Source organism: Aulonocara sp. 'chitande type north' Nkhata Bay, linkage group LG15, assembly GCF_057382095.1.
Source record: "Aulonocara sp. 'chitande type north' Nkhata Bay isolate Kocher_YH1m ecotype deep benthic linkage group LG15, A_spYH_male_GT1.1, whole genome shotgun sequence".
In the NCBI taxonomy this organism is placed as follows: Eukaryota; Metazoa; Chordata; class Actinopteri; order Cichliformes; family Cichlidae; genus Aulonocara; species Aulonocara sp. 'chitande type north' Nkhata Bay.
The window spans coordinates 13,683,972-13,695,974 of NC_141358.1; the positions used below are offsets into that span (position 1 = coordinate 13,683,972).

The following is a 12,003-nucleotide window of genomic DNA, read 5'->3' on the forward strand; positions in this document are numbered from 1 at the left end:
AACTTCAGACATTCTGCTCCAGCAAGAAACATATTTACGATCAAAACAGAACAAAAAAAATAGAAAACCAGTGTTTCTCTTAGTGGTTGAAATCTGACACTTTATGGGCTGTGGTGTCAGTAAGCAGTGAGAGGGTGATGGAAGAAGAAATGCTGGGTGTCGTTGCCTGCTGTCACTGCTGAAGTGCACATCCCACCGTGCAGCTTGTCAGCAAGCTGGGAATTCACTTCAATCAGGTAATTCAGTAATAAGATTTTACATGTTTTTTTTATCCAGCTTTTCATTTGTATTTGCATGGAATAGATACTTGTTAAGACATTAGCAGGGGTCCTGAGGGACTCAGGTTTCATCTGATACACGTTAATCTGTTAATGGATGAATGAACTGCACGCACATCATTTGTGTTAAATGGAATTTCTTGCACTGTAAGTTGCGTTAATTAATTGCTATCCTCGTCAGTAGTTCAGCAGTGGCTTCAGGTGAACATGAATATCCTGCAAGTCCTGGGACTCCTACAGCTGCTGGCTGTACCTGCTTTTACAGTGAGTTTTTTTATGTTAACAATATTAATAGTATTGTATTATTACAGATTCATATCAACAGTACCTTATGACACAGGAAAATATTCCTTTGATTTTTTTTTAAGTGGTAAATGATTTATTTTCTGATGTGCAAGCATGATTAGTTCAATGTGTCACAGAACAGGTTTGTAAAAATGTTGTGTAATGTATAAGTGTTAGTTTGTGGCTAAATGCTATATTTTTTTAGTGCGTCTTGCATGCGTTTAGTGTGTGAGTTAGGGATTTGTGTCAGGTCCTGATGTCCCATGTGGGAGCACAACATGTTCCAGAGCCTGACTTTGAGTTTCTCTTATTTGCTTAGTTGACACGTTCGACCCACGACTACTGGGGTGAGTTTGGAGCCTATGGACCCTGCAGCCGCAGCTGTGGCACAGGGGTGGCAGTGAGAACCAGGAAATGTATTACTTCAAGGTAGGGCAAAGAAATGCATGAAGTAAAGAGCCTCATATTTATATTCATTGCTATTGTGTTTTGAATATGTGAACTTAAGGTAATTTTGTATTCATTTGTAACATTACAAAAGACTCTTTGTTAAGTCTAATTGTTGAATGTTGCCATTGTGTTTCTTAAATTTGTACAGTCTTAGTTCAAGCAGTAGGATCAAAGCCATTCCTTTAATCCTGACCACCTCTCCAACCACTCTGTGCTGGGGGAGGTTTTATTGTAGATACATCCTATCTGAAAGATCTGTTTCTTTTGATGTAAGCTTCCTGGGTTTACGACCCTTTGGTCAGCAGGAGGTCTGACACACACACACACACACACACACACACACATTCTCACATAACACACACACACACACACACACACACACACACACACACACACACACACACACACTCTTACAGAAGTTCACACATATACATAAAATGCTTTGTCTTAGAACCAAGGGGGCGTGGCTTTGTTCTGACGTGTTTTGTGTGAACTGTCTCTCAATAAAAGGTAGCAGGAGGAGGTCAGATCTGGGGGTCATTTTCGTGGTGGACACAGACGAGGCCTCCCTTGCGCAAATAATCGATCGATCGACTGTCTTGTTTTCTTCATGATGAATAAGTCTCTAGAATTAGCGGGGCTTGTGGAAACACAGACCCAACACTCTTCTTATATCGTTTTTAATTTGTGTCTTTTTTAACACTTGAGTGTGCAAATGCCATTTATTTCATTTCCTTCTGCAGGACAGATGGTGGACATAACTGCATAGGATCCTCCAAATCATTCCGCACCTGCAATACACATGTAATTATCCTTTAAACCCATTTAAAAATACTTTCACAAAGAGAAAACGGATAGTATCTTGTTTAAATGTTCGATTTCCTGTCATGCAGGAATGCCCAGTGAGCTCAAGGGATTTCAGACAGGAGCAGTGCTCCCAGTTTGACAGAATGGACTTTAATGGCAAACGCTACACATGGTTGCCTTATTGTGGAGGTACATGTACAATATGTACAACAATATTTAAGTGTTTTTAGGTTTGTGACTCCCTAACCTTTTCTAGCAGCTAATCCATGTGAGCTCAACTGTGTCCCGAGAGGAGAGGATTTCTTTTACCGACACAGAACTGCAGTGGTAGATGGGACCCCGTGCTATGTGGGCCGCAGTGATATCTGTGTGGATGGTGTCTGCAGGGTGAGATTTGGAGCTGCAGATTAGACCTATGCATGTGACTCTTACTTAGTTTGAATATTTGGGTTTCAATGTACCAAATAATCCAAGAGCAGGGTGTGACGCTAGAATAGAGCATAAAAATGAATCTAAATAAGGTTGAAAGATCGTCTGTATAGTTTTTACTTTTAAAGATGCAGATTGTTCAAAGCAAAGAAGTTTTTTCTTTATTGCTAACTCTTGTTTGTCAGCCAGATTTAGAAAAAAAGATTGTTGAAGTTAAAGGTAGAAAAAGAATACATAAGATATTTCTGTTGTTATCCTCCCTTTCTTTGATGCAGTCTTTTAGTTTTGTTTTAGTCACAGAGAATTTTACTCTCCTAAAAGGCGATTTATAGGACTCTTTTCACTTTTGTAATACCTGTTGGTTCTTTTTCTTATAGTTATTTCCTAATAATTTGTCTTTTTTTTTTAGATACTGACCCGTGGAGAGTTTATGGGCTTGGATGAAGACACTAACTCAGTACACTCCTCTGCTCCAGTTGTTGTTGCTGCTCCTCGTCCAACAGAGACATTCACATATGTCTATAGAGCTAGTGTGTTTGGCGAGTGCTCTGCCTCGTGCAGCGGAGGCATGCAGCATCGTAGTGTGGAGTGTGTAGTTGAGGACTCAGTGAACCCCCATGTGGTCGACGAGACTTACTGCATTGCCCAGCGCCTGCAAAGGCCACCGAGTCAGCAGGCCTGCAACATGCATCCATGTACTGCAGAGTACAGCGTGTCCAGCTTCAGTGGAGTATGTCTCCTACGGTTAAAAACTATCATATTTGAACTATCCTAATGATATGAAACAGTTATGTCTACTTAGACCATCTTTGCCATTTTAATTTTTTTTTTGGCTGATACAACACCTATCTTGGATAAAGTATGACCTTGTTCATATGATTGTTACACTGCTTGTATTTATCAACTCAAATCAGTTAAAAATATTAACTAAATTGTTGCATTTGATGGTCAGTGTTCAGCAACCTGTGGAGAAGGACAGCAGACAAGGGAAGTTGTTTGCGTTGGACCAGGAGGCGAACATCTGCCTGATCATGCATGCAGTGGACTGGTTCGACCTCCTTCTGTCCAGGCCTGCCGCAGACCTGCCTGTTACACACGCATAACCTGGCATATGACAGAGTACGGCCTGGTAAGGGAACAGAAAGCAAAAAAAAGCTTTAACTGTTATTTTCCTTTCAGCGTTACTAGCTTTGTTTATCTCGCAGTGTTCGAGAAGTTGTGGTGGTGGTGTGAGGGAGAGGAGAGTTGCCTGTTTTGACACTGATTTGAACCCCTACCCTGAAGATCGTTGTGGGTTAGCTCACAGACCACATTCTGTGGAGGAATGCAACACGCAGCCCTGCCCTGGGGTGCAAAGTGAGTGACATCTGAATGCAGCAAGTTCTGATCATTTTTACTTTTATTTATTTATTTTATATTGTCAACCTTGTTTCTTTTCCAGCGGCCCCAAGTGTGCAGGACCCAAGGCCAGGTGGAAGCACTATTAGAGGATTTGTGCCCCATATTCCAGAAGAACCTTCAGGTATGATGAGTGCGGAAATGTTACCATCTTTCTTTGCATGGTTGAGCATGCAATTTCTTTATATGTGGCACTACAACATAAGATCACCCTTGTGTGTAATAGAACCTCATAGAATCATATCATCCCAATAGAGCACTTTTCTCTCAGACTGCAGGCTTGCTTGTAGTTTCTAGAGATTTTAAAAGCAGAATGGGAGGCAGAGCCTTCAGCATTCAGGTCCCAGTTTGGATTTGGGGGAAGTTTACTTTAAAGACTAAGCTCAAAATGTTCTTTTTTTGATGAAGCTTATAGTTTAGGCTGGGTTGGCTGACCCTGAAGCAGATTGTAGCTATACTGCTATAGGGCACAGACTGCTTCAGGAACTTGTCTACTCACCTCTTTTCATTGCCCACATGTTTACACACCACTGCAGCACCAAATCTTTGTCTTCTCTGTCCCGTAGTCTGTATTTAGTCCTGTCTCTATGCTCTTACCCACTATTGCAAAATGGTTGTTCATATGGGGTTGTTTGATTTTTGGGGTTTGCCTTATAGTACAAAGCTCCTTCAGGCATTTTTTCTTGTGATTTGGTACTACTGAATTGAATTGAACTAATTTGAACTGAACTGATATTACAGTGCTGAATAATGAATTAATGAACATTTAGAGACACTCACCCACACAGACATAGCAGTGTTTCACAACTCAGAGTGCATTTTATATATGTGAAATCAAAGCCACTGTAAAAAAACAAAAAAAACCCAAACGTTTCTTAAGACGACGCAGACAGTAATTTTAGTATTGTAACACAGTTGAGGGTTCTTCACGCAATAAAGATAATGTACGCTTTCGGCATGTTGTAATTGTTGCTGTCTAGACTATGACTGTGCTGCCCTCCCATTGCCTTCTTGTATTTCATAGACAAACAGAAAATTCCAAACTTGTTTTAGCCTAATTTCCAACTTAGATAACTGGAGGTAAGCCACAAGCTCAAACACAGCCATTTCTTTTTCCTTCTACGAAGCGTTTTCTGTATTATAAAAGCTGTTTTGTTTTTTTTAACTAAAAACAACAACAACAAACTTTTCATGACTTATCTTTTATTACCTACAAAGATGACTGAGAACCTACACAGACTTATTAAGAAATGTTAGTCAAAAGCTTTTAAAATTAGAAAGGAATGCATGCATACAGTATATTTGACCTCATTTGTTTACTTGCTTTAGTTTCAAGGCCAGCTACAAACAGTGTGTATGACTCTTACCCTAATGAGGTGAGACCTCACTGTACGCAGTCGCCTTACGGCTGCTGTCCTGATGGCCGTACCTCTGCCACGGGGCCCAGGAACCTGGGATGCTCACAAGAATGTGTCCGCACTAGGTAACATGAGTACCTCTAAACACTATTTTGCAGAAAATGATGTGAAAGTGTAGAGAAATCTTTTCCCCATTTTCAAACTGAAATTAAAAAAGAAAAATCATCGTCTCTGTTTTAGGTATGGCTGTTGTTTGGATGGGGTGACACCCGCTCAAGGATTCGGACAGGCTGGCTGTCCTGAGTACCAGACTGTGGTAGGAATCACATTATTAACTAATTTTATGAGCCAGTCACAGTTAACCTTTCTGAATAATATAACAGCTGTGTATATAAATCTAGTGATGACCTTCACTTAGTAACAAAGTATTTGCCAAGTTTACTAAATTTGAGTGTTCACCAAAAAGATATGGTCAAATAGAAGCACCACAGGGATAAAATATCATGTGTTTTTAGAGCATTATTCACAATAACAACCATAAGAAAGTATCTTTGTCTCTGCAAAACAATTATATAATCATATATGTAACGCTTAATATTTCTTTCACCATTTAAAATGTCTAACAATTGCAGCTCTTTTTCTGCAGACCACACTACAAATATAATGTATATATTGCTTTGTTTTCTCCTATATCAGCAGCACCCATCACCCACTCCTCCATCCACTGGCAATTTGTGCTCCCTGCCTCGTGATGAGGGCCCCTGTGAGACCTGGACGGTCCGGTTCTGCTATAATCCTGCCACTGCCAAGTGTACCGAGTTCTGGTATGGAGGCTGCCAGGGCAATCCCAACAACTTTGTGTCCCTGGAGGCATGCCAACGAGAGTGTGGAGGTGTGGCGAGGGTGCCTGTATCCACATCTCCAAGAGAAACTACAAGGAGAGCGACACTCAGGGACCTTCTGAGAGCAAGGCCATAACCACACATGTCACTGATATCTCCAAAAGTGCCCAGTCATGCTCTCTGTTTAAAGAAAATCAAGTGATTTTGGTACACAAATGTAGCCTATAGTATACACACCAAATAAAGAAAAAAAGAACAACAAACCACATTACATATTTCATTTAAAAATATGATTTGCCATCACAAATATTATAGCTATTTTTCCTGGTTTCACTGTCTTTCAGTTTGTTTTTGTGATCTCCACTATGTCAGTGTATGTGTTGTTGCCCTGTAGGTCGGGATTCAAACAAAAAATTATTTCATTGTAATTACTCAAATTAAATCATATATCCAATTAATAAATGTTCAGCTATGTTGTAATTTTGAAGAAAAAAAAATGCTTTATTTGCATCTTCATTTCTTGTAGGGCATCATTACTGACATGTCAATACACGAGCAGGATAATAGTAAAAGCTACTCAGAGGTGCTCCCAAGTTCACAAGGGGTCACCACAACAGCTAGCTCCACTTGTATGCTGGATGTCTTTCTTGATGCAGACCTGAAGGGTTTTGTGTGTCCTCCCAGGGATGAACCAGAGATCTCTCTATGTTAAGTGAATGTGTAAACAGCAAAACAATATAATGACTACAATTTAAATTTACATTTTCCCCCATTAAATAATCAGCAAGTGAGTTCACAAACTCATTAGAAAAGTAATTTATTGGGGGGCCGTTTTCCCACAAACTTCTGTACAACTAGAAGTCTTCTATGCAGGAGCCTTGCAGGGGCTGACAAAGCGTTCAGCCCCTACTGGCTATTAAAAGTAAGGCAGCTTTAGAGCGCTTCTCTGCTGGCTACACTTTTCAGATGCACAACCTGGGTCCATTTAAATAATGTCTATGATAATTAAAAAAAAGAGAATTTAGAAAAAATAATGTGTACCTTTACAAACAAAGTCTGCTGAAAAAAAAATCACATTTTAATCATTACTGTTGCATTATCGGACTTTTATTTTGAAGCAAAAATTATACTTTGAAGGGACTCGATTTTACAACCGGAAGAGGTCTTTTTCACTTCCTCTAAATTACTTTTAGACCAAACAGCTACATCGCACGGGGTTCTGAGAAGTTACACCGAATACGAGTTTTTTCAGTTTTGCATAGCCAGTAAATAGCGAGGCTTTGGGTTGAAAACAGAGATGGTAAGTGTGTTTTATTTTACATCTAAAGAGCTAATAATTCTCAGTTTAGGCCACAACTAGCTTGTGCTAATCACACAGAGCTAAGCTAATAAGCTTCGAGGCTAACGCTTTGCTATTCTTATCAAACACGCATTTTTGCCCACCGCTTCGTTGTTTCTTAAAACTTAATTTCACCATCTAATCAAATTACATATTTCTATTAATGTGAGATGTGGCTGAAGTAACGTTATGGTGGATGTTTTGTAAAAGACTGATGAAGTCGGTGGTCTGCAGCTGAATGACCATCCTTACACTGGTGTTGGAAAATGTCTGGGCAGAAGGTTACACAAGTCTCAAAAACTCGCAAAAAACTCGCATCAGCTGCCCAATTAAGGTGCTTTGGTTTGACACAGAGAAACTACGTGGTGGTGTGTATTAAACATTATCAATCATTTTACAGTCGCACACAATTTTGCTTGTCCAACCAACCAAGAGACCAGAGGGCCGCACATACGCTGACTATGAGTCAGTTAATGAATGCATGGAGGGTGAGTCTGTTTAATGTTTTCATTCATAAATCATCTCGCAGTTTTTTTAAATATTTACTTTCAGTGTAGTAGTAGCAGCAGATGCAATTTTATTGAATTCATCATCTATTGTGATTCCTCATTCTTTTAAAGGATATTTTTCTCATAGTAAATACATACGAATGATAGGCCAGTGAATAATAAATTAATCCTGGTACCAAGTATTGTCTGTGTATGGGATTATGTGGTTCATCTTAATTTGTGGAGAAAAAAACAAAAACCCAGACTGACAGTAATCACTTTCTAGTTTCTGGAAAGTAAAAAAGAAAACATGAGAAAAGACATATATATTAATTATGTGACTCTCTTTAAACTATGGACTCAGGAAACAAAATTCTTTTATGTCAACTAGGGCTGGGCCATATTATACCGTTCACGGTAATACCGGTATAATGTTAGGCAACGATAGGAAAATGAAATATCGTGATAGAATATGAGTAAAACGCGCATGCGCAGTTCCTTTGTTTTCATACGCACATGGCCGATTGTTGAGTGAAACAAATGAACCAGAATTGGTTTGTAAAAAATGGTGCAACTTCAGTGATGTGGAACTGGTTTGGTGTTTGTCCGTCAGATACACGACAAAGCACATTTTTTTGCAGAACATGCAAGCGGCTGTTGTTATTGTCGTATTTGTCGGACTAAGATGCTCTTAAATCTGGGAGTAATCTGTGTCCTAAACTCCGTATACTTCAGGTCAAACAACACTGCAGCATCACTGAGAGTTAAAAACTGTCTAAATTCTTTCATCTTTAATAAAACGATCAGCATTGCTGCTTTACCAGGTGTAACTATGAAGTTTAACTTCCAGGCATCCATGAAAACAAAATTTATTACATTTAACGAGTTAGAAGTTAGCAGGAAGTTAGCTAGCGGAAGTTAGCTCGCTAGTTTCGCTAGTTACCTAAGCATGATATTGCATGTTCTGACTGAGAGATTTCTGAAAAAATTCAAACGTACAGCTCTGCTATCACTTCCAACATAAATGAAGACAGGAAACTAAACAGCAGTGACATTTGTAGGGTTACTGAAGTTGGGCTAGCTGGTATATAATGATGTGCTACGTGATCGCTAGCGACACAGCTATGTTAGCATAACATAAACAGTGAAGCTGGAGGACGAACACTAACACTTTTCCACTTATAAAAGTTAACGTTAAGGTTCCTGATAGTTAGAGACAAATTCAGTCGCATGGCAGGATGCTGTAAACGGACCAAACTTCAGTCAGGAGAACAACTGAGATAATCCATCCGCAATACGAGGTTAGTCATTAATATACTGCAACAACATGGGAATAGAGCAGCTGCCAGAGAATTCAACATTAATGAATCAATGGTACAGAAGTGGAGGAAGCAAGAATGAGTTGAATAAAGTTTGATTTATCTGACTGCTTTGTTTCGCTTAATGTGCCTTATAATCCCGTGCACCTTATGGTCCGAAAAATACGTACTGCACACTGCAGTTTAATGTTGCAAAGCACCTCTTTTTAACTTCAGTGGATATTATACATGGTTATGCTCAGGATATGTCAGCCCATTTCTACTGGAAATGCCTTTTGGTTAAACTTTCAGCAAGGAATTTGCATTTGCACTGTTACATTTTTATAAAGCTTTAATGTACATAAAAACCAGCTTCTTGTTTAAGTGAAAATAAATGGAAGGTTGTCTTTTTGCGCTAGTAATGTTGTGGAGTTGTATTTTGTCTCGCATCAATTATATCGTCGGTTATATCGTTATCGCAAATTTTCAAATGTATATCGTGATAAATATTTTTGGCCATATCGCCCTGCTCTAATGTCAACATCATTTTTATATAGCACAAATAACATGTAAACTTGTGCTTACTATAAAAGTTTAAAAATAACATCAAAAAAACTTAGTAAAAAAATAAAGAATTCAAAGGTTTTATACCTGTTTTTGAATGTTGACACAGCTCTAATTGACCTCAGGTCAGCAGGCAGCTTGTCCCAAAGAACAGGGTGACTGTGACTGAAAGCGCTCTCAGCACACAGACTAAAAGTATACACTGGAAACCATTTGCTTTACATTAATGGGTTTTGAACTGCAGTTGAGCTCTATTGAACAGAGATTAATCAAGGTTCACTTACACAAAGAATAATCATTAGTATGATATTCAGAACTGACTGCGATTAAAAATACGTACATTTACTCAAGTTATGCATTCCGTAGTAATGGGGTTATCATATACCTTTTAATGCCTTTATTATCTGTAAAGTAAGAGTTGTTTACAATTGTGTTGTGTGTCTTGAACTGCAGTATACACTTTTCAGATTCAGACTACTGTATTAATCCCAGAGGAAATGATGTGGTCACTGTTGCTTCAAGACAGTAAGACCAGTAAATAACAGATTAACGTACCAGTTAAATATAAGGTATTTCAAAATAGCTCTAATAAATACAGATACAAATACAGAAAGTGACGCCAAAGGTTTGTTTGTTTTCACTTATTACTTTATTCCCTTTATTAGGGCCTCTTTATTTATCTTGTCTTTCTCTTTCAGTGATTACTGCACACTGTAAAGTCTATGTAAATTACGCTTGTTTTTTGCTGTTTTAGCTTTTTCCTGTGGATTGCATTTTGTTGTTGTTGTTTTTGCTTCCATTCAGCATGTCATTTGCCTCTTCCCCAGGTGTTTGCAAAATGTATGAAGAGCACCTCAAGAGGATGAATCCAAACAGTCCCTCCATTACTTATGACATTAGTCAGTTGTTCGACTTTATTGATGACTTGGCAGATCTGAGCTGTCTTGTGTAAGTATAATTAGCTGTGTATGAATTTGAATGCAACACAACATTCCCTTTGGATGCATTGGTCACGTTTCAATAAAATATTTTACTTTTTATACAGATACAGAGCTGACACTCAAACATATCAACCATACAACAAAGACTGGATTAAGGAGAAGATATACGTCCTCTTACGGCGTCAGGCTCAGCAAGCTGCAAAGTCAGTTTGACAGGGGGAATTATTTCATATTGTACCAAACATGAGGAAGAGAGATTGGGGGGGAAAATTGGGGGATGTGAAAAAATTTGGGGATTTTCTTTTTGGAAATGTCATCCTTGGCAGCATGTGTTTGTAATTTTTAACGCAAAGCCCTTTTCAGACATGGTTCCACCACTGTGCTTAAGTGACGGCACTTTTTCCATTCAGGCCACTTTTTGCAGTTTCATTCAGACACGTAAGCTCTTTTCACATGTGCACTGCAGCCTGAAGTCTTTCTTGACATTACCTGAGAGAGGTGCATGTAAGAACACAAAGGTGTGATGCAGTTGGATTGGACATTGAATGGATTTCAGCCAGGAACAAAATTCATGTAATTTGCATAGGAACTTAGTCATATTGTGTCCTTTCTATAGGATCATGCAGCTCCCTCACCTAAACCACATGGAAGGCTTGCTTTTGTGTTACATGTGAGAAAGAAATTTACACAATGTCCTGATGTGCCTGTTCCAACATTTTAAGTTTGTGTGTGAAAACAGCTATACTGGCAACTGTGGCAAAAGTGTCATTGATCTCGCAGGACATTTGCCATACATGAATTCATTCGTATTCATTACCTTTTGGAAGTAATACATAAAAAAATCTGATGAGGTTAGTAATTTAATTATGAATCTGATGTGTGCCATCAAAAAAGACTACATGTATGAAAAGGGCTTCTTTTCTTTTTCTTTGTAAAGACTGCATTGCCCATTTTAACAAAGGGAATGTTTTCACATTGTTTTCATTGGCAAAAGAGGTTTGGAATAATTGGGGTGAAACTGTACATTTTGGGCTTTATACTGAAAAATTGGGTCATGGTTGGGAACCTGCATGTTTAAGTTGTTACACTATGATGGGAAGAATGGAGAAATACTCCACGAGGTAGAAAAACTTTTTTTTTGTGTGTGTTTTTCAGTTTCCCTAAAAGTTATGTGAATTTTATTTCATTTTTTTTCCTATGTACATTTTCCTGGGTGGTTGAATTTCAAGACGTTGTGGACTTTGAAAGCAGCCGTTTTATTTTTGAAGTAGATCAGTGGCTGAAGACTGATGATCACATGATGACCCAGGATATTTGTTACTATAATTAATGGACGTTTTTGAGTTTTCATTATGTTTTAAAAGCCCACCATTGTGATATAAAACGTTTTTGTAATTCTGCTGTGTTGCATAACAACTGATTTCAACTCTGCATTTCTGTTTTCTTTTATTGAAACAAAATAAACGATTGTTTCTGACTGGTGTCCACTCGTGTATATGCGACCATTAGTGCGATGAACACTGAAT

At 38.5% G+C, this 12,003-nt stretch overlaps 2 protein-coding genes across 6 annotated transcripts; both read left to right on the plus strand.

The window, feature by feature from the left end:
* Positions 1–94: 94 nt before the first annotated feature.
* Positions 95–6,327, plus strand: paplnb (papilin b, proteoglycan-like sulfated glycoprotein). 5 transcript variants are annotated; one of them, XM_086264391.1, is made up of 13 exons: positions 95–236; positions 460–542; positions 883–992; positions 1,757–1,817; positions 1,907–2,009; positions 2,077–2,207; positions 2,659–2,979; positions 3,202–3,378; positions 3,455–3,605; positions 3,691–3,771; positions 4,977–5,130; positions 5,246–5,321; positions 5,702–6,327. In XM_086264391.1, exons 2-13 carry the CDS (start codon positions 486–488, stop codon positions 5,981–5,983), a joined length of 1,704 nt encoding a protein of 567 aa, XP_086120517.1. In that variant the 5' UTR covers positions 95–236; positions 460–485; the 3' UTR covers positions 5,984–6,327. The 5 variants fall into 5 exon arrangements, with proteins under 5 accessions (XP_086120517.1, XP_086120521.1, XP_086120520.1 ...); XM_086264395.1 differs by having other exon boundaries at positions 5,705–6,327; XM_086264394.1 differs by having other exon boundaries at positions 2,080–2,207.
* Positions 6,328–7,007: 680 nt separating this feature from the next.
* On the plus strand, positions 7,008–11,954 carry erh (ERH mRNA splicing and mitosis factor). Its single transcript, XM_086264334.1, has 4 exons — positions 7,008–7,147; positions 7,587–7,674; positions 10,364–10,484; positions 10,582–11,954. The coding sequence occupies exons 1-4, from the start codon at positions 7,145–7,147 to the stop codon at positions 10,688–10,690; spliced, it is 321 nt and encodes a 106-aa protein (XP_086120460.1). The 5' UTR covers positions 7,008–7,144; the 3' UTR covers positions 10,691–11,954.
* Positions 11,955–12,003: the final 49 nt, after the last annotated feature.